Genomic DNA, 27,589 nt, shown 5'->3' with positions numbered 1-27,589 from the left:
TAGACTAGTCCCTGAGATTGAAAATGAATCCTCTTACTCTTTGTTGCTGTTGTAATTTCAGTTGTATCTAACAAAAAAATTCCCTAAATCCTGCTGTGCACCTCCATTCACCAGGTATGTCTCCAGTTTGCACTTTTGAAAGAAACACATGTTATAGCAAACATATATTTAATTAAAAAAAATTATACATATTTATAATACATCCATTCTCTGAGGATGAAGAACTGTAACAGTTAAAGAAATCTCTGCTTACAAGTCTTAACTTTTAGGTAGTTTTGCACCTCCTTTTTTGTTTAGCTGTCTCATCATGTTGAGAAAGGCAGATTTCTAATGTTGTTTTAAAAACTACCAATATCAGTTCTGACTTACACTGTCTATAGTAATTGCAGCTAAGAAAGACACTAGCACAGTCTTGGTTTCTGAAGGTTCTCTGTTACCTTCATGTAGACAACACTCTGTTGCCTCCCAGGTGCCAGGGTCAACGACATCACATTGCAGGTTGACAAGCTACTGGCCCGAGCCAGGCAGAACCTGGTCATCGTCAGCCATGATGCACGAAAGGACAGCCCAAAGGATTTGCAAGATCCATTCATAGAGCTAGGTGGTAAGATCAAAAGCAGAACCTCCATGTGTGTCTTCTCTGTAATATTACCAGGACCTCACAGACAGAGGCAGAACAACATCGAAATCATGGAACCACTCAAAACCAGCGACCACAACATGATCACATTTCAAGTTTACTGGAAATGTAAAATAGCAAAATCTTAATTGCTGGTCTACAATTTCCACAAGGCCAGCTTTGAAGGAATGAGACAGAGCCTGTGCAACATAGACTGGGACAAGATACTGGAAGGAGAAATCCGAAAGGATTTAGATCGCATACAGAGCTGGGCAGAAATGTGGCAAATGAAATCCAATGTCAACAAATATAAAGTGTTACACGTCACAAAAATGTAAAATCCAAACACCAAATGGGGGACAGAATTAGAACAGACGCACCAAGAGAAAGACCTTGATGTTGTAATAGATTCATCGCTGTCAGCAGCCACACAGTGCAGGGAAGCAAGCACAAAGGCAAATGGAATGCTTGGGTACATAGCCAAAAATGTAGAGTACAAATCCAAGGAGGTCATGATGAGGTTGTACAATGCACTGGTGAGACTGTACTTAGAATACTGTGTCCAAAGAGGAGCAACCAGACTAATCCCAGGACTTAAAGGGCTGACCTATGAAGAAAGGCTGGAATAACTGATTGTATTTAGCCTGGAATAAAGAAGAACATGCTTGAAGTGTTTAAAATCTTAAAAGAAGTTGACATAGTTAACTCAAACCATCACTTTAAGAGCAGTACAGAAACCAGGACTGTGGACACAGTTGTAAGTAGAGATAGAGTCAGAGAGTAGGAGACACTTCTTCACACATGATGAGGGTATGGAATGGGATACCTGGTCATGTTGTTCAGGCAGAGGAGGGGGGGGGGCTTAAGCTTAGAAAAGCAATCATTCTAGAATGTGTTTAGCATTCAAAATGGATGCCAAAGGGGTTCAATTGAAATTCCAAATACATGCTAGGAAAACCAAAATATGCTAACTTAATGTTCAAAATAATGCATTTATAATACAGAAGGATCCATCAATCCCCATCAGTTTTCAGAAAAAGAATGCAAAAAGAATCTACACAAAATCCCTCAAAACAAGAAATACCAAAGAACTCACAAAGACAACACAAAAATAGATGAAATTGGAGAATATTCCTGAGGTGAAAAGCCTCACAGCTTCCCTACAGAGATACATTATAAGGTGCTGCACTGCTTCTAAATATCCCCTATGAAAATCCTCATCACCCTTGCTGTTTAAGAGACACAATTTAATTCTTCCTAACACTGGAGGTCATACGCAAATAGGGAAGGAGTCAAGGCAACAGAAGCATGTGCAAAAATACTGCTGCAGCTTGGCATTGGAATATAGGAAAGAAATGACCTTTACCTGTCATGCAATCAACGACCAAAATGCCTTATAGCACTGCAGCAATAGACACATTCAGAACACAGCAACCTTAAGAAGCCAGGAGAATATCTCAGTCCTTCAGCAGCTACCCTTGTCTCTGTACTATTGATCCCGGTTGATCAGAGAGACATTGCAAAGGCACAGGAACCTGTACTTGTGCAGTAACAAGAGGAGCACACAGCCAGAGCTTACGCACTCGGCTCACATTGCTGAGTCTGGAGGTTATGATATATGATCTAGTGCCTGTTAATGTTCTGAACAGGAGCCATCTTTCCAGAGGGATAGTTTATTGACCCCTGTGCACGGCAACAATAAAGATAAGCCGGCATACCGACACTGCAGAGAGCTCAGAGACAGGACAAGCATGAACCCCGACTCCTCTGTTCTCAATGGAACCGTGGATATTGTGAACGAAGGGCATCTCAACGGGACCGCAGGGGACTCGAGTGGAACAGAAGAGGGTAAATCCTTTAACATGATGCCAGAGGTGGAGATGTGCCAGTCTGTTCTACCCTGCCACGCTAACCACAAGGGCGGGCTGAGCGCTGGGCAGCTCCTGAAGTGGATCGACATCATTGCGTGCCTGGCAGGTACGGTAAGCACGCGACGATGGGCCTTCTGTGTACACAGCTGCAGAGGCTAAGCCAGCTAAACAGCTAGCTCTATAATTAGCTGCTAATAGCTAAATAATGACTGGTGAAACAGACACACATAACACTCAAATGTATAAGCTAAAGTGCCTTTAAATCACTCAATACGTTTACCTTTAAATCATGTATGTTTGTGTTTTATTACACAATTAGTACCATGTACCCTTGCTTAATAATGATTCTTTCTGCTGATATAAATAAAATCTATTCACCTGCTAATTTAGGCCATAAGGAAGTAATCTGTGTATGTTTAACTAATGCTTTAATATTATATTCTAAAGTTTGTTTTCTCTGTCAGTTTGACTAATGTTAAAAGTCACTAGTTTCCTGTAGCTTCAAATGCCCAATGGAAGTGCACAGTCATTGCATATGGAGAGCAATGCATATGTTAAATATATACAGTATATCATCTCAGTCTTATGTGAGCTACAGTGGAGAAGTTTCACTAGGTTTTTACATTCAGGGACTTAAAAGGAAGGCATAAAAGGTGAATGTAATGGAGTAGCTACTAAAAAGTGATAAATCAATTACAAGTGTGTTATTCAATAATAGATCAAATGTGCACTAATCAAATAAAAGTGTAAAATTATAATAAAAAAACATACAAGTGACAAATAAATACGTGAAAGATAACAGGGGCATTATTGACCCCCTTACAATAATCAGTTCATCAGTCCTATTGCCACATATCCATTTCCTCTCCCCTGTTCACACTGGTGAAATAAAGGATGTCATTGATTGATCCTAGTTGCGATTCTTGGTAGGGAGCCCACAGGGGGTGCTGCATTGGCATTTGTCATTCTCAGGGCCAAGGAGGGAAAACTGTCAGGGGTATCGCAAACACAGAACTGTACTAGTCAGGAACCAGGTCCAACTATGAACTGTGCCCTATAGGGATCAGTGGTTGGCTTCAGTCGCCCGGTGAAAAGAGGCAATTGGCTATACAGTAGGAGCTCAGGATGCCCACTGATGATACGTGGGTTACATCAGTGAGATGGCATTCAAATTGGGGGTAAATGCCTAACTGGGCACTCTAAATTAAATTCACATTTTTAAAGACAGCATCAGCAGCTGTTTGTATTCACCTTGCTACTGTATGACACAGTACAGTACCTAACGCCAGCAGCCTGTCATGCAGGAGCGTGTTTTTCTGGTGCAGTCTCACCATGTCATGAACTGAGCTAACACTCCAATTACAGAGCACCACCCACTTCTCTTGTTCCTCTGCACCAGTCCCAGCAACAAGCTTCGTTCCCCACAAACAAGCATCTGGGAGTTCTTCTCAGGTTGTCATGAGCATGTCTTTCCACGTGTGACTGTGTAATCATTCACACGTGTGCCCTTTGTCCTCAGAACTGTACTTTTTACCGTTATCTAAGGCATTTTGCTGCTCCATTTAAAGTGATACATAATTAGATAACACGACTGTTCTTAGAAACAGGCTTTTAGGAGAGAACAAAGTTTGCAAAGAGAGGGAATGTTGAAGGATAGTGGAATGGGTAGCTCTAAAAGATTAAAAAAGGCCAGTCATTCACATCCATAAAAAATTAAATATGGGTGTTTTTTTAACAAAAACATGGTGAAGGCAGGCATGAGGAAAGGGGGCCAGCACTGCTGATTGAATGATTTGCAAACACGATGGAAGATGGATAAGTGAAAAGGTTATAAAGTGGAAGAAGTTTATTGAAGTTTCTGAAATATGGCAGAAGGGGAAAAAAAATTCTATCGTCCAGAAATCAAAGTCACATGACCACAGTACAGCAGCCAGGCTAGGTCACAGGTCGAAGGGTATCATTACATTTCACTCCAGTAAGATATATCTCTGATGTAGCTAGATATATTTGAGAGATAGATTGTGGACATAATATGTTTATTTGATCTCAATATGCATGTTATATTTATTTCTGAGATACAGATATGATTTATTATTCTATTCTGTTTTATTTCAGCGGAGAAGCATGCTGGGCTGCCCTGTGTTACCGCGTCAATAGACGATATCCAGTTTGAAGAGACTGTGAGGTACAATGTATTTCAGCACTAAAGCACAGCAGCTTCACAGTCTGCCGGGGAGGTTTGGTGATGCTATTCTGCTGCGTACTGTAACCTGGGGGTGAAGGGTTAACAGAGCCAAGGGGACTGGCTCAGCTGCACAGTACTACAGAGCCAGGGGACTGGCAGTAATGCTACCCTGGGCTGTGTTTGGGGCAGCTCAGGGCCGATTTGCATGTGCTATGAATGTGTCAGGTTCATTTGTGAAGCAGGGCTTTAGCCACACCCAGTGTTAGGGCAGGGCTGCAAGCAGCAACCTAGGACTGGCAGCAGGGAGTGTGTTAGGGAATAATCGTTTTTGTTTGCACTTCAAAATCAGCATTTTGTTCATTGTTCATCTCAACATTCTTGACCATTTAAAAAACATAAATATTTGAACCAATTCTATTGTATACTTAAACAACTTTTAAAAAAATGTATGTATGTATGTATTTTGTATCTATTTTTTGTCTCAGGTTTTTCCCAGTTAAACTGAATAAATATAAATATAAATATATATATACATTGCTAAAAGTCTTAGACATCTTGAATTTTTCTACTCTGGTGCATTATGAGCATCAACAATTTTCTCAAAGTCTAAACTAGTGTTTTCTACTATTATAACGACCTTGACTTGCATAAAGAAGGAAAACATTGATTGAAATAGCTCACATCACTCGATTTTCAAGGTGTGGTATCCGAAGCATAATCAACAAGTACAGAGAAACATCACCTGTAATTGAGAAACCCAGGACTGGAAGACCCAAAAATCTGTCTAACAAGGATGAGCAATACTTGAAGATAATATCCTTAAGGAATAGAAAGAAGACAAGCGTTGAATTGACAACAGGATTGGCAGAAGGCACAGGTGTTGTCGTCAATCCATCAACAGTCCAAAGCACCTTTGACAATTGTTCCATAGTCCAATGTCTGTGTTCTTGTGCATATTTTAGCCTTTTAGTCTTGTTCCCCTTTCTTAACAGAGGTATTCTTACTGCAACACATCCTTTAAGTCCTGATTTCAAGAGTGACCTTCGTACTGTTGATTTAATGGACAACGACACCTGTGCCTTCTGCCAGTTCTGTTGTCAATTCAACGCTTGTCTTCTTTCTATGATAATCACATGATGAAATTTCCTGCCTATTCCATTTTTCGGTACCAATCAATGATCAGGAGAAAGCGTCTTCTGACAATCTGAATTAGATAACTACGCATTTTACGAAGGCTAATTTCTTTGCTGATCTTGGCTGGAGTTTATTTTTTCAACAGTATAGGTTGAGACATGGATCAAGGTGTAATAAGATTAAATCATATTCCTTTTCCGATCAAATGAAATGTTGTCACTTCTTTACTTACGAAATTAATACTATTTAATATTTCTTAATATAAGCATAAACATTAGCCTGTGTAAAATGCACAGAGATTTCAGATTGTCAGGAGACTCTTTCTCATTTGATTGGTACTGAGTTAACTACATAGACAAGGCAGGAAATGTCATCATATAATTAACACGTGTTTAACAGGTTCCTTTCTGTTTAAGTGATACCTGTCGGCTTAAAACATGTTGAAAAGGACATTTGGAAATAAAACTATTGGGAGAAACTTAAAGGCATCGACCCCACACCCAGCCCCCCAGTAATTCGAGCCCTGACAATTGCCTCTTTTGCTGAAGGAAAAAAAAAGTGCACTGCGTTGCAAGCATGGCACGGTGATGTGACATGACAGCGTTGATTTCCTCAATTGTCGCCTATAGCTACACACGAAGCATAGCCGCTTGCACGCAGATATACAAATGTCATGGATGAAGAGAATAATTCCAACACAATACAACGGTACATGTATGAACCGTTATTGTTAGACTACAGTAGTCTAGCCTCTTCAGGCAGCGAGAGTGATGATTCATACCAGGATAGCCACCAGTTCGTTTTAGCAACAGTCAGTGGATAAACCCACCTCCAATTCTCTGTGATTGGTTGCAAATATGAACGTTGACTGTTCAGTAATTCTCCAGATTTGCACAGCGCTGTACATCCGCCTTTTAATGCTACTGGCCATTCAACCTTCCCTTTAGTCACATCAAGTGTCATTGTACTGTAATAAGTTAGATATGGTAGCAACACAGCAGCCTGCATGAAAATACAATATTCTGTTACGATGAGCGTCCCAAGAAAGGTTCTGGGGACACTGGAACCAGTGTTCCAAAAGTGGGACTGTCCCGTCCAAAACAGGACATCTTAAGTATAAAGCACCTCTATACAGCGCTGTCATCGGCCAGCTTACCCAACAACTTCTGACAAACTGGCTGATCTGTGATAGTGACAGAATATCTTCATTCATCAGCCATAAAGAATCTGCAGTTGGCACTGTGCTGCACTGCTATCAAAACCTTGGCAAGCCTGAGCAGGGTGGAGTTTCTGTAATGGCGGGGCAGCGGTATAAAAATGATCACTAGACCACCAGTATATTCTTCTCCCCCAAAACAGTGAGTTTGATAACAATCTCTGAGAAACTCATTGTTTCAGGGGAGAATAAATTACAGATGCACAGCCCTAGTATTCATTTTTATCCTTGCTTTTGCAATTGGGCCTTGCATAGCCCCACTGGTAAAATATACTGACGTCTGCATTAAAAGTGCCAAATGTACTACGATGCAGAGATAGCAACAAATCATAAAAAAGACACTTATCATGGCATAATAAACAGATACAACGTGTAATATAAAGCTTCCTTTAAGAACTCTATGCTAATACAAACAACCGTATAGCAGGTACAGTGAGGTATCAAATCTAAAAATAGTAGAGATAACCAAGGCTTTAAGTACATTTTATTAGCTCCATTATCACAGGCCCTGCCCATTTATCATCTGGTCCTTACCTTGTTTATTATACTCGTTTGAAAATACTACGCTATTCATTTGAACTTGCTGCATTGTATTTTTTTTTTTTTAACCAGCTTTATTGAGTTGTACAAACAATCACCTCCCATTAAAAGGGGAGGCCAGTGATCAGATTGCTCACACTAACAAGAACAGTTATTATCACTGTAAAATCCTTGCTTTGACACAGATCTCATTCCAACATGATCCTTAACTAAGGGATGCCACTTCCCTAATATTTAATCTCGTGCCCGTCCAATATCCCATTATGCCTGTTCTGTAAGTCCGTCTGAAAAGATTTAAGGCTGATTGTGTGGAAATGAGGTGGGGAGGATTTTCAGTGCTGCACATGCTTCTGTGCAGAATGTTTCAACAGTGTGCTTCAGTGCGATGGGCAATGCTTAGATATATATCAGAAACAATTTCCCTGGAAGAGTTAGTAAGCATGGTAAACACAGCAGCAGCTTTTCAACTATAGGGCTGTCTTTGAAAACCTGCATATTCCAAACTGATGTGTAAAATGCAAGCACGCTGGAGTAAAACGTTGTTTTTATCACTTTCTCATTCGTAGGGTTGGACAGATTATCAACATCAAAGCTAAAGTGAACAGAGCTTTCAATACGAGCATGGAGGTAAATCAAGAGTCCTGTACGAACAATCACTTTTTTCAGGGGTTTTAGCCAATGAAACCACGCATGTCGTGCACGTCCTTTTGAGTAGGTCTCATGTGCGCAGTTTTGAAAGAAGCACATTCTATGGCAAACGTGTTTCATTTTAAAAATGATATCTGGTACCACTCCAAGTTAAAGAAAGCTCTCAGTGTCCAGTCTTTGATTTCAGCTAACCTGTTATACTTGTACTTCCTTGAGGATTTCACATCAGCAAAGAAAATGTACAGTAACTAGTTAAGTACAGCACTAGACCCCCGTTGCCATGGCTTTCTAAACTAGCACTGTGCTTATTACATGTTCATATACAACACCCTTGAAAAGAATGCTGGATGCTGATGTCTTTTACCTACTGTACTGTATTAAATGAACCTGTTAGATATTTCCTCTTGTGATTCTCATTGTAAATGTGATTCCTCTTACTGCTGTGTTTGTGTTCAGGTGGGAATACGAGTTGTGGTGCAAGACGTCCTTACCGGGGTTCTGAAGAGAGTCTGTGTGGCCTATTCCACATTCGTAGCCAAACCAGTTGGAACCCAAAAGGTATGACTTCTAGTTAAAGGCACCTAATTAATGATGGGGGGGAAAAACAAAGAGCAAACAGCGACAACAACCCGTTACCAAAGCAACAAAAGATTCAAGGAAGTATTTGTGTTTATTTATTTATTTAACCAGGAGATTTACCCATTGAGACCAAGGCCTCATTTACAAAGGGGTCCAAAACTGTCAGGGCATTATTTTAATGTTATATTTGGTTCTGTTGATGCTTTTGTTGGGGGTTCTGAGGCCAATTAGAACGTGTTTATCAAGAACTGTCATTCCTCACAGGGAGCAGCTCCTTCAGTCTTAAAGCCGAGATCCCCATTATAAACAGGACAGTGCTGTATTTCAAATGCTCCATTATCCTTTCCAAGCCTAATATTCACAAATCCGGTTGTTCACAAAGCCATGTTGACAGGTTTTACAGGTCATTCAATGATTAATAAATTATTAAGGCCTGAAAAGAGGTTACATTGGTTCAATTAAGTCATTTAAGGTACCCGTCTTTAATCTTGTAAAGAAAACAGTACTAAATTGATAAGCATCTTTCACTGGGATTTAAAGTGTAAGCTTGTGGTTTCGTCCACTTTTCAAGATCCGTTTGAAGCCAGTAGATTGTCTCACTACTGCAGAAGATCACCTGGAATACGCGCTGGCGTCAGAGAGGAGGAGGCTGAGACTATACAATGAAGATGCCTTTACCAAATTAATGCAAGACGGCCACCTGCTCAAAGGCGAGTGGTTTTATTTATTTAAGCCTACTACTTACATTTTTCAACACTGAAGATCATATGAAAAATCATATTGTAAATGGACTGCTTTTACTTCTCAGGGGAGATTAAATAAAATCTCTTGGCTATTTACTTGCTCTATAACAGAATTAAATCAGAGATATGTACTGTATTATTAAATAGCACCAAAAAAACATAAAACAATGCTATATTTTTTGATTGAATCTAATCCTCCACTATTAAGTTACTAAGCTGTGTTCTTTTAGAATGGTTGTGACAATACTTCCATCAATGTGTTCTGCAATTCCCTATATAGGAGGTGCTCTACTGTAGGAGGAAGTGCAATAGTAACAGACTTCCTGGAAGGCAAGACAAGCAAACTGAGACGTGGAAGTGCATCATTACACTTAGGATGTATGGAAGCATTGTGTTAACTACAACCACTTCAAGAGACTGTGAACTCAAATAGCACAGCAGCTCTACAATAAACACAAATAGATCTAGATGCAGTTGTGCTTTTCCTGAATCAAGGTGCTGTCAGTTTGAGGCAATAAAAACAACACAAGTCAGATACTGGTGGTTGATGTTGTAGTCTATACTTAAACATGTGAGCAGAGTAAGTTGGGTATTTCATTCTCAGAGGAAGAGAGAACTGCTATCTAGTTCTTTAGCTCGTCTGCTCGCTTTCATAAGAGTCAGTAAATGCAGACAACAGCTTTCGTGTTTGTTAAACATGGTTTTCACCAGGCTAAAAATATGATTGTGCTCCTTACTCTTGACTACAGGGGCCTGAAATACTGTATTTGAAACCCCACCATAAATTGTGCATCAGCCCAGAATGAGCCGTGCAGGATAAATGACACATAAACAAAGGGATTTTCACAGAATGGCTGTTCCTTTCTTTTCTGTGTGTGCGCCCTGGTAGGAGTAGCTAATGGAAAAGAGAGCTCCCAGATATCAACAGAGAGAACTCGAGTGCAGAGCATTGAGCTCGTGCTGCCGCCGCATGCCAATCACCATGGCAACACTTTTGGTGGGCAAATTATGGCCTGGATGGAGAACGCAGCCACTGTTGCAGCAAGGTATTTGTGTCATCCTGGTGGAGCTATTTATAAATGCAATTTGAGCTCAGGCTCTTTTTCCCCTATTTCACACAGACACAGTTGCAGTTAATAAGGCTGTGTTTTTATTAGTCAGTAATGTCAGAGTTGGAACAGAAGCTACTAGAAAGAGTTCATTACAATTAATAGTTGTTGAATATTTTGTGTAGCAGTTCAGTCCCCCAAATCTCAATACAAATGCTGCACATCGAAGCCTGAATCACCGGTAGTGTAATGCTACATTTAAAAATGCTCACCATTAGAATGAATGGGGGATAGGGCCGTGTTTTAAAGGTTATACAAAAATGTTTAATTGTTTAAACATTTGGAATGCTAGTAACCCTTGCGGTAACCTATAACAAAAAGCACCCCAATTTAGAAAGCACTCCAGCAAGAATATGAATGTGTATCCATTTGTACAACACTAATGTATATATGGAATAGACTGTGATTAAATAGTGACTATTAAATGAATAGCCTTACTCTGTTATAGTTGCGTGTTTCACATGAATATTTCTGAGAATGTTTGGTTTGATCCTTTTCGGTGTACTCTAACTGTTGCGTTGTTTCTTTCACAGTCGACTTTATGGTACTTACCCAACACTGAAGTCTGTTGACATGTTTAAATTCAGAGGACCCTCCAGCGTTGGAGACCGGCTGGTGTTCAAAGCCATAGTCAACAACACATTTCAGAAAAGGTACTGTACTGTTCAGCAGTGGTGCTCAATTCTGGCCCTCGAGATCCATTCAGTCCTTGTCTTTATTCCAAATAGGTCCTAAATTAATTCATTGTTCAATTAACTGTTTTAGGAGTTGGAGTAAAAACCTGGACTGGACCTCATCTCGAGGGACAGAATTGAGTACCACTGGTCTACAGACGTCTCCCAGCTACAATCGGCACAGACAGCAATGTATACTAGAACACAGATGGCTAGCTTCTCAAAGCCATTTACTCCAAATTGTCATTAGCACCATTTGCATTTCAAAAACGACAGAGGGACAGATGCCTTCGTATATACCCCAGATTCTGATGCTCTCAGCAGCTTGTGCTAAAATATGTCCAGACCTGGCTTCATCACAATTGAATAAGCACTGCTCAAGATATATATGAAAAATGTAGTGTGACATATGAACAGAGAGACAGACGGACAAACAGAATGCCCCCTAAACACCCCCAGACTGAATAACCTTTGCTAGAGGATGTCCTTTTCAAGTTTAATCATAATTGCTTCAGGGTTTCTTTCGATATATGTAGAAATGTAAGCGTGACATACATAGAGACGGCCGTACAGCCTCCATATACCCCGTGATTAGCTGAGCTGAATCCATCATGTCACATGCCTGTCCTGTCGCTATGCAGTGATATTTATTAATCTGCTGTTTCATCCACCCAGCAGTTTGGAGGTGGGAGTACGTGTTGAAGCCTATGACTGTGAGGAGTGGACTCAAGGGAAGGCCCGGCACATAAACAGTGCTTTTTTAATTTATAATGCCTCCAGTGACAAGGCCCACACGCAGACATTCCCCAGTGTTAAATACACATCAAAGGTAAGCTGGGTTTGGATTTCTTAACCCCGATACTTTGATGTTTTTCTGTCTTTCTCCACGGAAGCACTAATTGGAACACATAGAAAGGGGGAAACGCAGAAGGTTATTCAGTGATTAAGCTTTCCAACAAATATAGATACGGCCATTCTGGAACAACTGTCTGTTGAATGTCCACCACGTTGTTATATGACCTCCCCTTTCTATTAACTTGGGTCTAACCACTCTGTTTCTTTCAGAATATGTATATGGTCCCTTATGACCCTTGCTGCAGTATATTATGGTAGAAGTATCAGTATATCAAAGTGTAGTAAAGCAGAGGAAATGGAAGAGAAAGGGGAGCCAGCCTAACCAGTATAATCATAACGGTGTTGTTTTCTTTTATCGTAAAGGATGGACAGAGACGATACCTGGCAGCGATTGTCCGAAAGCGGATTCGACTGGCCAGGTATTGCATTATTAATCTTAAGAGCGTGAACTAAACTTTTTCTTGGCAAATCAAATTAAAGGTAAATTGGTATGTCTTCCTATTCTGTTTCAGAAAGCATATCCTCTCTTCCAAAGAGGAAGGGCCACTCTCTGTTCCCTGGGACAAGAGTAACCAGGTAAAGCTTTGTCTTTTCCTAAGGTAGCGCTACGTGGATGTGAGGTTCAATAAACCTTTACACAAGGTGAAGCTCTGAAAGGTTTTCAGAGGGTCGGGAGATGATGGCGTTGCTGCCAACCCCTTACAGGACAGAGCCTAATTCACCAGACTGTCCCTCTCTTCAAAGTGTGCTGTCCTGTGATGCTTTGTTGTCACCCTAGCACACACTGTGAAAACATACCTCTTGTTTTCTGACTTCCTGTGACCACCCCTCCCTAGAACAGCAAACACACTGATAACAGGAAATAACCTAATGTATACGGCAAGTAATCTCTTGAGCGGAACAAGCTGTCTTCAATGCTGTATTTATTAAAGTGGTTTGGAGCTTCTGCTTGAAAAAACAGCAATGGAATCCAAACACATTGCATTGAATACTAGACTTTAACATATACCGGAGCTGCATTAAACTAATTGCATCATGTTTAATTGATTACCCTGACATTGACTTTCTCTGTTTTGTGCCCATGCCAGGTGTATCTGAGCTACAACAATGTAGCTGCCCTCACAGTTTTGGCAGGCAAGCATGGATGGGAAGTAAACAGCTCCCAGCCGAAGGTAAGAGGTCAGATTGGTGCCTGGAGTGTGCTGGGCTGCTCCAGCCTGTGGAATGTATCGTGCTGCTCTATGCCACGATCAGTGCTAATGACAGAAACATGTGTGAAACCACTTATAAGAGTCCCTCACAGGAAAAGCATAACAAAGTGTAATAAAGCACAGTGAAGGCAAGGCGAAGCATAGGGAAGCATTGTAAAGCACAGAGAGGTATAGGAAAACATAGGGAAGCATTGTAAAGCACAGAGAGGTATGGTAAAGCATAGAGAAGCATTGTAAAGCACAGAGAGGTATGGTAAAGCATAGGGAAGCATTGAAAAGCACAGAGAGGTATGGTAAAGCATAGAGAAGCATTGTAAAGCACAGAGAGGTATGGTAAAGCATAGGGAAGCATTGTAAAGCACAGTGAGGTATGGTAAAGCATAGGGAAGCATTGAAAAGCACAGAGAGGTATGGTAAAGCATAGAGAAGCATTGTAAAGCACAGAGAGGTACGGTAAAGCATAGGGAAGCATTGTAAAGCACAGTGAGGTATGGTAAAGCATAGGGAAGCATTGTAAAGCACAGTGAGGTATGGTAAAGCATAGGGAAGCATTGTAAAGCACAGTGAGGTATGGTAAAGCATAGGGAAGCATTGTAAAGCACAGTGAGGTATGGTAAAGCACAGGGAAGCATTGTAAAGCACAGTGAGGTATAGTAAAGCAAATTTAAAAAAAACACATGACAAACCGGGGTAAACTATGATAAATGCATAGTGGGTAAAGCAAGTACAAAATGACTGTGTACAACAAAACAAAAAAAATCAGCTTTTATAAGGGGCTTCTAATATACACAGTACACATACTGCACTGCACTTGTTTTTCAGACAGCTGGATGTGTATTAAAAAATACAAATGGCACTTTAGTTGTGATGAAGGATTGAACTTTTCAAGTGTTTATTTTTGAGGAGCTGCTCACATTTGAGTGGAATGCACAGTATCTATTTTGAGACAGCTCAGGTTCTTCAGTGAAACATCGTGGAACTTGTTAAGTGACGTCATTTTACATGTACTGCTGGTTTTGTCTTAGTTAAAACAATGCAATACAATCAATAAATGAATGAATTCAATAGTGAATTAAATGAATGAATGAAGACTGTGGTGCATGATGCTACAATGCTGATAGAACGAAATGTGTTAGTCGCTCAAATGTTATCAGCACAATTGTCTAAAAATAACCTCACTCGTTTATAGCAAATCAGAAAGACCTGCAGTGAGCTATCTAACCCTTTAAGGCCCCAGTGGTCCTTATTTGAGATTTGCACCTATGAGGCAGGTCGTAAATGTGATTCAACATCCAGCTAACTAAATTAAAGTGATCACAGTAAGTGATAGAAACCGGAACGTCATCGTCTGGTATTATCTGGTTTCAAGACCTTTCACTGAAGAACCTGACTCGTCACATAACTCATGTATTTTGCTATTTTAGGCACAAAAACAAACAGTAATATGTTTATGCCCTGTTTATGCATATTTTATTTTGAAATATTTGTTAATTCAAAGGCATTACTTATCCCACTTGATACATTCAGTATATTATGAAGTTGCTCGTATCAGCTAGATGGCAGCACTGCTTTATAGTTATGTGAACATCAACATTCAAATGAATGTTCAAATCCAATATTCTAATCTATGGAGTCTGGCTCTACTTCTTTGCAAACCTATACAGTAGGAGCCTAATATTCTGCTATCACACTGCAAATGCTCTTTGCATGGTGCATTAGTGACCCCTGGTGGTCAGAAGGATATAATGGCTTGGAAGTGTTCACCTCTTGCCTCCGGCAGCAGGTTACAGGTTACAGCTATATCTTTGAGGAATTACTCAGAATTAGGGCCGTATTTTAAAAGCGTTTCTTCCAGTCTTTAAAAAATAATGTTACTGTTACCAAATGAGAAACAAACAGATTGAGAGTGCTAAAGAAAACATTGATTACATTGCTTAGTTGTTTGGCTCTGGTTTTGTAAAATGAAAAGCTTACACTTGCGAGTTACTTCAAATCTGTTAATTTAAAATCTATTTGGATTAATTTAATAAAGCTTCATAGACATGTAACTGCCCAAGTTGTTAGTTCACGTCCCTGCATTTGAAGAGCTGTCAGGAGCTGTACGCATGTCTCAATGTGAACAGGTTGCTGTTTTGTTTGCAGATTCGTGTTTACATGAATGAAGAGCTGGACACGTTGTCAGTGCAGGTGGAGATGCACGTGAGGGTGTCGTCCCTTCAGGCTTTCTTTCTGCTTTCGGACCTCAGTCTCAGACCCTCCTGGGACAGACACTACTCGTGAGTGCAGAGATAGAAGACGTTTCCGCCTGTTTGACTGTGCATCTCTATTGACTCTCTCTATAGGATTTAAACACCCTCACAGCACAGTACTATGATATGGGGCTTGAGTGATTGAGCGCAATGGATATGTAAAAGCTTTGGGTCATCAGCCCTTTAACTGATCCTAAAGTAACATTAGGAAGTCCAAGATTATTGCTAACAGAGCACGTGGTGTAATCTAGCTGTACGTGTAATAGGCTGTACTTTATTTTCCATGCTTCTCCAATCTCTGAGCAGCATTTCCAATGATTAGTGTTCCCTGGGAAATAGAAGGTCTTTATTATAGAGACTCCCTTAGCAGACTGGCTTGCCCCTCCTGTTTTGTGCTTTGGCCGAATCTTTAGACTGCAGATTTCAAACCCCAGGTCCCCCACTGAAATAATCAGCATGAGTTTTGCTTGCAGGAGCTGTGAAGAAGTGCAGGTGGTAAACGAGGATGATAAACTCTATCACATTACATGTCCAGCAGTCAACAAAGACAAGCCCAGAGACTTTGTGGTGCTGATGTCCAGAAGACAGCCGTGCAAAGAGGGGTTCGTATTTAACAGTTACCTTCCCCGCTAACTAGCAGTGCAGCGTTACATGAGTGCAAAGAACCCATCGACAAACACCTTAATCATCCACTGTGATGGCAGAATATTCCACCTGATTTCTATTTTCCAAAACAAAATGATGCAATCATGAAATCAAAAAGACAAGAGATCTATCATGTTGAGCTTGTCTTCGTTTTTAACTGGCATCTACCCCTGCTAAGGTGGATTGGTTGCCTAGCGAATAAGGCAAAATGGTTCTAAAAGTCCCAAGGTGCACTTGTATGGCGACATAGTTACACAGGTTGGAACACACGTTTGCAAATGGGATTGCTCCCTGTATGCTTGCCATGTTATAAAACATTAGAATTTCTAAAGTGCTATGTTTTTTTTTTTTAGAAATTACCACTGGAGGTGTGCAACTGAAATTATGACCCCCAAAATCAGTAACTCGCAGGGGACTGGAATTACAGCTGCACACCCCTAGTGAATTCATTTTTCAAACCACATCACATCAAAAATTCAGAATCAGAAACAATAGGGAATGACAGAGAACACCCACAGCAGGATATTAAACAGGAAAGAAATTTAAAAAAAATGTAGATGATATACCCATAAATACGACTACGTTACATCAGTGTTTCCTTTCTCAACACAGCCTGACCTTCATTATGTTAAAACTCTCTTGAGAATGTCTTTATAAAACATTTCTGCCTCTTCCTTTTTTGTGAAGGGATTCCTATATCGTAGCACTGAGGTCTGTGACTGTGGCTTCTGTGCCTCCCGATCCAGATTACACGAGAAGTGAAGTCCTGTGCGCAGGGTTCCTGATTAGCGATGCCAGCAGCGCCACCTGTAAGGTAAGCTTCTCTATTTCAGGTAATAAACTGGCCTGGTTTTTGTAGTTTCTTCTTTGTGCAATCCAGCATCACTGGAAATGGGCATCGTGTTTGGTAATACATGCCACGTTTCCATTTGCCACTGGAACTGACATGAAAGCGATTTGAAATCCAGTTCATTTCCACCAGATCCGGATCGGTTTCAGATTGGATTGCAGATTCCCAGTTTGATATTTGAAAGAGATGCGAGTTTTGCAGACTGGTTTCGTGGTGCAGATGTAAATGTGGCTTATTACTTGAATATATTTTAGAGTTTTAGTTAAGAATTAACACACACTAATATGCACACACACACACAGTATTAGAGGGCATGATTTATTAAGCAGGACCAGTAATTTGCAATACAGTCCCATCTGAGCCCAAGCTAACTGTGTTTTGATTATACCCCCTGCCAGCACGTGTTCACTAACTGTGCAGCTCTGCTAACTGGCTCCCAGTCCTTGTCCTAGGAGGAAACACTTGCCGCTTTACCCTCTTTCTTATCATTCATTTCTGTCCCATTTTAATTGTTCTGTGCAGGCTCATTGGGATAAGCCAGTCTGAACTGGCTTCACAGTCCAGGGACTTAGCAAGAGCACCTAGTATCACTCCCGGTTTGAAAATCTTTACAAGGCATCATTTCTATAAGGGTTTGCTCATGAGGGTTTCATTGGGAAGGGAAGATTGTTTTGGTTGTAGAGTTTGTGTTGTAATTTAGCTGCTGCTCTTCTTGAAAGCAGTGCCATGAGTATTTACCGTGATAAAGTGGATTTGTGTTTTGACACCATAGAACTCAAATGTTTTCTTACTAACAGGTATCTTACTACAATCAAGTGACATCTGGAGTCTTGCCATACATCGCTGGAAACCTGGCGGGATGGTCAAAATCCATGGAAGAAACCGCATCGTCGTGTATTGAGTTTTTGGAAAATGTTACGGATCAAAAGATTTGTGCATTTTGATTACAGATTTTTGTGAAAATACTCAGCACAAATTGTCCCCTACCGTAGATCAAACTTGAAGTGTGTTTTTGTACCATATATTACGTATGTCTGTGGTAATGTTTTCTTCAGTGTATAAGCAGTTCTTATAATTCCCACCTGTGCAAGAACATGTATATAAACCCCCCTCCTGCTCCCTGCTGTCAGGAAACATCAAGGGCAGTTCCATCTGAGATGTTTTGGAATGAAGCCCAAATAACAACTTATTTTAATTACCAGTCATGTTTTTAATACTTAATTAGCTGTTTATAAGTAGCTTAGTAACAAGTTATAAATTCTGTTCAGATTGCTTGTTAATAGTCAGGTAATACTGTATACAGTTACTTGATTTTCTGACGAAGTGCGGTGAGAATGTACAGTAATAATTAAGATGCTGGTACGTTAGTTGTTAACAGCCTGAAATGAACACCTTTTTCATTTATCTTGCACACGTATGCCAACCAGGAAGGAAATGCTGAACGACCTGCTTCGCAAACATCTCATTATCATCATTTTCAACTGACCGACCTGGCCCAATGCAAGCAAATGAAAACTGACAACACTTTACTCTTATCAAATGGCAAGCAAGCATTATTCCAGTTTTATATTTTTACGTTGAGCACAATATTCAGACCAACTTGATAATTGGACCCCTCTATCAGTCTCTGGGTCTATTCGGACCAGTTACCTGATGAAACCATTTTACTCAGTACCTTTAATACAGGAATTCCACAGCATATACACAGTGAAAACCGGTTAATAGAATCAACCGCATATTGTAATTAAAAAGAAAAGTGCATTCCTCTGCTGTTAAACCAACAAAACCTGTTCTGTTTGGTCAAATGGAAGGCATCCACACATGACCACACCAAGAGGTTTTCACTGTATAATACGGCACAGCTTAGCTTGAGAAACCATGTAATATATAACCAAAATGCACATTGTCAGAGGGCACCATAAAATCTGTGTAAAAAGTGTACATGTATAATCATCTTCCAAACATTATGTAGAGCAGCAACACATTGTATGTTAATTAGTTATGTGGCTGCATTGTAAATAACATTACATTTGTTACAAAAACGTCGTGTCTGTGTGTCAGTTATTAAGGACATTAATTGAGTCATCATACACGTTATTTTGCTTTTTATTTTTGGTGCAGGAGCTGATGAATTGCTCCCATGCATACAGAAGCCTATGTGGGGCAAACTTTGGATTTAGTGTACATAGACCTTCAAAATGGATCATGAAAGCAAGATTTGAAAATAAAATCTTTATTGTATTTACTGGTGAGAATGTATGCAAGATTCAACTGTACCTGTTTATATTGCACAATCAACATGCTTGAAAAATCAGCGTACCATGTTGCTGGCAGACCAGCGTTATGGCTCAGAGCTGTGCTCAGTATGTGGTTTTAGAAAAGAACGTGACATGCATCACCCCATTACTCTTCTGCTGTTGCAAGATTTGTTTAATGTGTACAGTTTAATACGGAGCATTATCCTAAACAAATATGAAAATGAACTGCCGATTTTCACAATATAATGAATGGATTAAAGTGAAGTCAGTTACACATTATTATGCAGATGATGCTTCACGTTTTTTAAATGGTTGATAGTTTACAGCATGTTGGTTGTATTAAAAGGGTCATTTCTAGAGGTTTGACGTGTTTGGGGCTGCAGACTGTCCTTAAAATTGAAGCTGCCTCGCTTACATTATATCAATAGGTGCAAATCAGGACTAAAAGCATAAAGCAAGGTTTTACTTTTTGAGGTGAACAGTTTTAACTGCACTCTTCTGATTATGATAAATTCAAGCTTCACACGTTGAATGGCCAAGACATACCTTTGGTTAAATACTGATAGTTCCAGTTCTCTAGCTTATTTGAAGCATCTAAAGAAAATAAGGTTACGTAGCAAAAAGGTGCTGAGATGAGTTGTTGCCCTGCAGTCTCCAAAGATAATTCATTTTAAACACTTTGTAAGTGTTCTTGGAGGATGCAGCAATGTGTGGTCAGGTTTACTAACTGTGAACACATATATATTGAAATTACAACTTTTATTCACTAAATTCAGGTAATTCACTAGAATAAAGGACTCACTGATACATTCTAATATACATTTGAAAAAAGCCACAATTGATGAGATTCCCGATTGTGTATTCTTCCATAACAGAGAGGTGTCTCAGAAAAATAAATAAAAAACAACTTGATTAACATTTCATACTGGGATACAAGTTATTTTTTTTCCTGGACAAGCTTCAATTACTGACATTGGTATACATTGTATAACCTTTACAATCTCCCCCCTTTGGCTCACAAGCTGAATGCTAATACACCATCAACGGATCAGCTGTGTGTTTCTCTAACCCCAACGACAACGTATTATTGCCATTCTATAAAAAGAAAAAAATCATACGTGTATTTGAAAAAGTCCACAATCATTTTATTTCAAACCACCAATAAAGAGCACACCGTGGAATCAGTAACACCTCCCTTAGAAGGTAACAACCTTGGGTGCTTTGGGCTTCGCTTTCTTTACCAGCACAGGAATGTCTTCGTGATCACCACTCATTCTGTTAGACCATCGTCCAACTGTTACAGCATTCCCTAGGGGATCAAAAGCATTCATTACCTAGTGTACACTCAGCCTTTACTACCGGGTACTGCTAAAAGCTACTCAAAACATGCCAGGGGCTTACTAGTTTAATAATCCCTTGTTTCTATGAAACAGGATTACTTATGAATACAAGTAATGAAACAGAACCTTACAGCATTAATATTTTAGTAGCTTTGGACAACATGTTCAATGTTTTTTTTTTTTTTCTACTGTCCCCTGGCCTTTTAAGATGTTTGTAATCATTCAGAGTGGTTCTTATTGCAATGACTTACTCTCAGAGTGTTCCGGAGCTTTGACCTGAGGTCAGGAGCTGCACTTCTGTTCCACTTGGCTGCCAGGATGTCTTTATACAAGAGTCAGCATCATCTAATGCACAGCTCTGTATTGCCAGCAACACAAACAGAGACTTGATCCTAAATACTGCTCACTAGTTAACACTGGCCCTTCTGCTGATCTAGCCTGGGTTACATGCCTGCGGCAGGGAACTAGGACAGGAGAACAGCTCCTGCCAAAGCAAATTAACCAAGGAAATCTCCACAAGGAAAAACGCACAGTATTTAAGTATTGCAGTAAGACTACTACTACTTACTCTTTAATAACAACTACAAATAAATTCTACCTGAATTCTGGTGCTCTGGACAATCCTTCTGAAAATGTTCCACAGACCCGCACACTCTACAGCAGCCTCCTGGCAGATGCAACAAAAAAACAAGTTAAAAGAAATCCGAGATAACTGTGCATCCTCCAAAGCTTTTTCTTCCTGGGCTTGGTACCTTGAATACGGAGACGCGACAAGCTGGCAGCTGCCATCGTGACAGGACAATTACATAAACACACACAACCCCCCTCAATTTAGAAGATAAAACAGCAAGCTGTACTATGTAGCACCTGGGGAAAGGGATACTGAAACACGACTTGCTAAAGCTGGTTCATATGGAGCTTGGTAGACAGCAACATTCAAAATAAATGTGCCAAGCTTCCTCTACTACTCCCAGGTAATCCACTACACATGTGCACTGCATTGACATCTTTGCTATTAAAACATGGTACACTGTTTTGCAGATACATTTAAAAACGTGCAGTGTATCCTGAGGTTTTCTTCCCATTTCCTAGCTAAATAACTTTTTCTTCTCACTGCGTGTCTTGTTTATACTGTTTGTCATACCTGCTGCATACATTCCTTTGGGGTTATCGGGACATGATCTTGAGAGGTGTCCAGTTTGCCCACAGATGAAACATTTAGCGAAGGGAAACTCCCCTATAACAAAAGCACAAAAAAACAGTATTTTAATGTTTACTGCATTGTGTCAAATCCCAATATATGTATTTTTTTTAAATACTAATCACTCTTTAGTAGTACAATGCATTCAGTTTAACACACATTACTTCTTGCAAATCTGTCACTGGATGTTTTATTTTAAATTGTTGTAAAAACAATTTTAAAAAGCAGCTTTCTCCTCATTGTATATATGCAACACATCAACTACACAGAATATCACAATGTACACATATCTGCAGTGAAGTCCATCTTACCAACAGCCGGGTCCACTTTTGCTCTGCATCTGTTGATCTCGTGCTCTGTAGAACCACACCGGTAACAAATCCCCCTGCCCATCTCCTCATCTCTGTCAGCCTCGGGACAGTCAGCCAGTCCATGGCCAGGCTTTCTGCAGTTGAAGCACACCTGGAACAGAGGAGGAGGAGGGCAGCACAGAATACACTATAGATTAAGCATCTTGAATAATGTTTTCTATTAATAGAAATAAGACTCCCATTGCACAGAAGTTGAATCCATTCCTGGTTTTACTATGAGTTTGTTACCTATTGTGGCTAATCAAGCTCATAGTAAATCCAGGAGTGGGTGAAACTGCTATGAAATAGGTGTCTTATTTCCATCCCTGCATTTCTTTATTTTTTTTATATCTCTTACCTATTTATGATGTATCACTGAGTGGATTTCAATTACTGGAGTTGAGTTTATTTAATGATAAATTGTATATACTCTGTGTTAAGGTACTTTGCCCTGAATTCAGGACCAGCTCTCCAGTTCTAGTTGCCAGATTTTCTATCACCATAAACATATGTAATGCAGGCTAGATCAGCAAAGCTGTAAAAGCCTGTGCCATCTCGTGAACGGGTATTGTGTACAGATACTTCTAATTGATATCACTACAAAAGAGAGAAAGAGACTCTACAATGACTACAACTCAAGAGTTGCTCCTGAACTCAGGCTAAAGCACCTTAATAATAGTATGTAAAAATACCTATTTCGCTAAACTTTTCAAAATGACTGGAAACACTATAAAAAAAACTAAGATGACAGTAATGTTGTACATGTTGGACAAATAATAGCTTAAGAGATTGGAGTGAAAAATTGTAATCCCTCAACTAGAAACCATCATTTATCACTGCAAACAACACTGCTACATTCAGATTATCATATTTAAAAATGCATGTTATTGTATTTCTAGTTAGTCGTGTTTGTTTGCCTTAGTGAAGTTTATAAACTTAAAATGAATAAACACAAGTTTATATTGTTTCCTCTGCTTCTTTGTTGGACTATCTGAATTTCACAGGAATAAAGTTTTGAAACTTCAGGAGAAAGGACTACTCCCACACATTATGTAATTTAATTCGAGACAATCAGAGAAAATAAATAAGCAAGTAACTCCCAACTCTGTTTGATTAATTCGCACCCCTCCACCCTTATAACTACCCCCTTGGTTTAATCTATGGGGGGGGGGGGTCGGGGGTCTCTACTGCCTCATCCAGTTGGCCAGGTTGTAGGCACTCAAACCAAGTCCACCAAGAGCAATTAACAATTTTAAGCGGTTGAAGTATAATGTGTGAAATAGACAGCTAAATTACTTTGAATAGCAAGTCTAGTTGAAGTCAACCCACGGCACCACCACTCTCCTCTTACCATGTTGCTCTTTTTGTTTGTCTGTCTCTTCAGCCTTCTGTCCTCTCGTCTGTGGTCCTTCTTCAGTGCCACGGCCAAGTCCTCGTCAAACCCTGTGCTGTCTGCGCCTGGCCTGGGGCATCCCCTCGGGAGGGACTGTCCGGTCTGTTTCAGGTAATCCATGAACCCGTTCACATCTTCGTTGTCATAGTCTTTCTTCTTGCGGTTTGCCTTCCCTGTGGCAGTGAAGCGCTCGCTCCTCTGCACAGAGAGGCTCTTCGATGCTTGTGCCCTTCTGTCCCGCTGCGGGCTGTGCCTGGAAGAGCCCTGCTTGTTCTCTCCACTCCCAGAGTTCTTCTGCAGCTGACCCCATGGTGTTGCTTCAGAAGCCTTGTATTTGTGGATGTTATTAGCCCTGGCCCAGCGTGTCATTATTACTGCAAAATGAAACACCTGTCTAAAGTAGAAAGAGGTTAGGCTAGAATAAAAAAACACACATGTTGGTTTGCTGTAACCCATCATGTTCATTTCCCACCAAAATGTTTTTTCATGCACCCCATAGTGCATATATTTATTAAATATAAAATGTAAAGTATTTCTTTTTCTTCAGCCCTGATGTTAAAATACTGACAGCAGTCTTTTGGGGACTCCTTACTGGCAGCAGAATGTGTACTGGTATTAGGAAACCCCAAGCAGATGTTCTGCTGGTAGAATTTTTATTTTGCACACATTGTTTTTCCCTATGATCAATACATGTGATAAACTGATCCATAAATTGAAACCTAAAGATTGTCAAGCAAGTGTCACAAGTTCACACTTGGCATGGAAGTATGACAAATTCATGAAAGTGTAATTCAGGCTGATTTCGACAACAGATATAGTCGCGACACAGTCGGTTGTAAAACTGGGGGACAGATAAGTGCCGGTAAATTACAACAAGCAAAACTACCGTATTTATGTACATGACGTCATATATGTAGATCGCCATACAAGTGGGACACTTCCTAGTCGTACTACACACCAGTAAATAAAAAAAAAAAACAACACGTCACACTTTAAGACTACTACAGACAATCATCTTTATATAAAAAAAAAACATCTAATTCATTCAAGGTTAGCTAAGAATTTTAAAAATAATACTTTTTTTCAATTTGTTTTAAGTTAATAATATAAATAACAAACACACAGGTGGCAAGGACACTTACTGCACAGGGAATCCAAATATAATGTTTTCCAAGAGGGTCGTCTTGTTGTTTCACGGTCAGCGTTGTAGCCTTGTCATTATTATCATTCAGAAGATTCTCAACGCTTTAATGTACTCTGACAAAACTACTTCAACTTGTAACTTTCATTTCTGTTTACATCGCTTTAAACTACAGCAGCTTACTTCACGTGCTCTTCACTTCCTGGTGTTACATAGTAAAATATCCGGTCTGCTACTGCGAAGGCTGAACACCAGTTTCCCAGTTTGCCATGTAGTGTGTTAAAGATTGTACTGAGGATTGTACGGTTTTTTACTAATTTAAAATACTTTATACATGTTCATATTTACAACGTATTACGTTACTCCATGTTAGGCAAATGTCGCTATGTGAAGTCGGAGCTATTTTAATAACTTGCCCAGCCGTCAAATATACCTTAAAGTTACATAATAATAATAATAATAATAATAATAATAATAAATTCTGCATATGCAAACTCCAGTTGTTTTACTTGATGTGAGTGTTAATTTTTTTGGGTGGGAGTTTTGAAAAAATGAAATCTAACTCCTTTTAAAAACGATAGGTTGCTGTAGAAAGGCATCGTAAAATACCAAACTTTCAAATTATCAAATAATATTGTTTTATCCGTTCAGCAGGACATCTGTGTAATTTAGTTGTGTTCCCTTCTCAGCACTCGCCCAGGTGAAGTAAAATCTTCAGGTTAGGCTGCCTAACTACTCTTAAGTGTATACCAGTCAACATAATAGTTTAAGAGGTAAATTAGAAGTGTGGAATTCATTTGGAATCATAACGAATGAAAATAATGAACATGTGACTGGATTCGTTGCTTGTAAAACCTGTCATTATGTTTTTGTGAACCACAGCCACAAAATTGGTACATCATCTCTGCAAAAGCACAGGTGTAGCTCCCTTTCAACTGGTGACATAGACAGGTATTGTATACTAAAGTAAGGAGAGATAGTTAATATTGTAACAAACCTCTTCCCGGAGGCGGGGTGCCCCACAGGCGGAGGTGGGACGTGAACCCGGGACCCCAGCCTCAATCAATCTCTGTCAAAGTCACCTACCAACCCTGACCCCCACCCCCGTGCATGCTACACTCTCCCCTGCCAGCCTCAATCAATCTCTGTCACAGTCACCTACCAACCCTGACCCCCACCCCTGTGCACGCTACACTCTCCCCTGCCAGCCTCAATCAATCTCTGTCACAGTCACCTACCAACCCTGACCCCCACCCCTGTGCACGCTACATTCTCCCCTGCCAGCCTCAATCAATCTCTGTCACAGTCACCTACCAACCCTGACCCCCACCCCCGTGCACGCTACACTCTCCCCTGCCAGCCTCAATCAATCTCTGTCACAGTCACCTACCAACCCTGACCCCCACCCCCGTGCATGCTACACTCTCCCCTGCCAGCCTCAAATAATATCTGTCACAGTCACCTGCCAAACCTGACCCCCACCCCCGTGCACGCTACACTCTCCCCTGCCAGCCTCAATCAATCTCTGTCAAAGTCACCTACCAACCCTGACCCCCACCCCCGTGCACGCTACACTCTCCCCGGCCAGCCTCAATCAATCTCTGTCACAGTCACCTACCAACCCTGACCCCCACCCCCGTGCACGCTACACTCTCCCCTGCCAGCCTCAATCAATCTCTGTCACAGTCACCTACCAACCCTGACCCCCACCCCCGTGCACGCTACACTCTCCCCTGCCAGCCTCAATCAATCTCTGTCAAAGTCACCTACCAACCCTGACCCCCACCCCCGTGCACGCTACATTCTCCCCTGCCAGCCTCAATCAATCTCTGTCACAGTCACCTACCAACCCTGACCCCCACCCCTGTGCACGCTACACTCTCCCCTGCCAGCCTCAATCAATCTCTGTCACGGTCACCTACCAACCCTGACCCCCACCCCCGTGCACTATACACTCTCCCCTGCCAGTCTCAAATAATATCTGTCACAGTCACCTGCCAAACCTGACCCCCACCCCCGTGCACGCTACACTCTCCCCTGCCAGCCTCAATCAATCTCTGTCAAAGTCACCTACCAACCCTGACCCCCACCCCCGTGCACGCTACACTCTCCCCTGCCAGCCTCAATCAAGCTCTGTCACAGTCACCTACCAACCCTGACCCCCACCCCCGTGCACGCTACACTCTCCCCTGCCAGCCTCAATCAATCTCTGTCAAAGTAACCTACCAACCCTGACCCCCACCCCCGTGCACGCTACACTCTCCCCGGCCAGCCTCAATCAATCTCTGTCACAGTCACCTACCAACCCTGACCCCCACCCCCGTGCACGCTACACTCTCCCCTGCCAGCCTCAATCAATCTCTGTCACAGTCACCTACCAACCCTGACCCCCACCCCCGTGCACGCTACACTCTCCCCGGCCAGCCTCAATCAATCTCTGTCACAGTCACCTACCAACCCTGACCCCTACTCCTGCGCACGCTTCAAGTACTTACTACTATTACTATTACTTATTATTTAATAATATTTAATATTTAAGACTTCTTACTTACGAGCGTGGCATGCTACGGGGGTGGGGGGCGGGGTTGGTGGGTGTCGCGGTCAGGTATGAGGACATGGGACTGCCACCTCCTGCAAGGGAGTCGGCTCTTTTGTACAGCGTTATCGGCACTATGCTTCAGTGCAGGGGGTCCCAGGTTCGCGTCCCCACCTCCGCCTGTGAGAAACCCCTGCCTGCGGGAATAGAGATTGTTACAATATGTTACAATGTTAAAATAT

General features: G+C 40.9%; 2 protein-coding genes across 2 annotated transcripts; one reads left to right on the top strand and one right to left on the bottom strand.

Annotated features, from left to right (window-relative positions):
- Positions 1-1,969: 1,969 nt before the first annotated feature.
- On the top strand, positions 1,970-19,990 carry LOC117403721 (acetyl-coenzyme A thioesterase). The gene is made up of 15 exons (XM_058986749.1): positions 1,970-2,596; positions 4,606-4,675; positions 8,132-8,192; positions 8,670-8,771; positions 9,364-9,533; positions 10,447-10,581; positions 11,178-11,297; positions 11,997-12,147; positions 12,537-12,592; positions 12,686-12,749; positions 13,262-13,345; positions 15,527-15,660; positions 16,107-16,235; positions 16,966-17,092; positions 17,926-19,990. Exons 1-15 carry the CDS (start codon positions 2,371-2,373, stop codon positions 18,070-18,072), a joined length of 1,776 nt encoding a protein of 591 aa, XP_058842732.1. The 5' UTR covers positions 1,970-2,370; the 3' UTR covers positions 18,073-19,990.
- A 519-nt stretch (positions 19,991-20,509) lies between these two features.
- On the bottom strand, positions 20,510-25,089 carry LOC117973498 (zinc finger CCHC domain-containing protein 9-like). Its single transcript, XM_058986737.1, has 6 exons — positions 24,813-25,089; positions 23,629-24,064; positions 22,239-22,389; positions 21,871-21,963; positions 21,325-21,393; positions 20,510-20,695 (listed from the first exon to the last, which is right to left on the bottom strand). The coding sequence occupies exons 2-6, from the start codon at positions 24,037-24,039 to the stop codon at positions 20,583-20,585; spliced, it is 837 nt and encodes a 278-aa protein (XP_058842720.1). The 5' UTR covers positions 24,040-24,064; positions 24,813-25,089; the 3' UTR covers positions 20,510-20,582.
- Positions 25,090-27,589: the final 2,500 nt, after the last annotated feature.

Source organism: Acipenser ruthenus, chromosome 2 (genome assembly GCF_902713425.1).
Source record: "Acipenser ruthenus chromosome 2, fAciRut3.2 maternal haplotype, whole genome shotgun sequence".
Classification (NCBI taxonomy): domain Eukaryota; kingdom Metazoa; phylum Chordata; class Actinopteri; order Acipenseriformes; family Acipenseridae; genus Acipenser; species Acipenser ruthenus.
This window is presented reverse-complemented; position numbering and strand designations above follow the sequence as displayed.